We start from the raw sequence: 280 nt of genomic DNA on the forward strand, positions 1-280 counted from the left end.
CAGCGGCGCTGAGTCACGGGCGGCGCTGCCGACCCGTCCCGTCCCGTCCTGTCCCGCAGCAGTGACCCCGCGCACACAGCCATGAGCGGCTGCCGCGAAAAAAGTGGAGAGGTTCTTCAAGGGCTACGGCCGCATCCGCGACATCGACCTGAAGAGAGGGTTCGGCTTCGTGGTGAGTGCGCCGACCCCCCGGCACCGCGTGCCCTCGGTTCTCGCTCGGCGCTTCGATGGGCACGAAGCTGCTCCTAAAGGAAAGCGATTACCGTGCCCGTCGGGGCGC

At 68.2% G+C, this 280-nt stretch overlaps 1 protein-coding gene across 1 annotated transcript in view; it reads left to right on the plus strand.

Moving 5' to 3' along the window:
- Positions 1 to 104: 104 nt before the first annotated feature.
- Positions 105 to 280, plus strand: part of SRSF5 (serine/arginine-rich splicing factor 5) — a gene marked incomplete at its 5' end in the record, with an annotated part of 3,892 nt that continues 3,716 nt past the window's right edge. Inside the window, one exon of the mRNA XM_009071150.1 lies at positions 105 to 172. Coding sequence (XP_009069398.1) covers positions 105 to 172 — 68 coding nt within the window. The remainder of the gene's footprint in view (positions 173 to 280) is intronic.

Source organism: Acanthisitta chloris, unplaced genomic scaffold (assembly GCF_000695815.1).
Source record: "Acanthisitta chloris isolate BGI_N310 unplaced genomic scaffold, ASM69581v1 scaffold40423, whole genome shotgun sequence".
NCBI classification, from domain to species: domain Eukaryota; kingdom Metazoa; phylum Chordata; class Aves; order Passeriformes; family Acanthisittidae; genus Acanthisitta; species Acanthisitta chloris.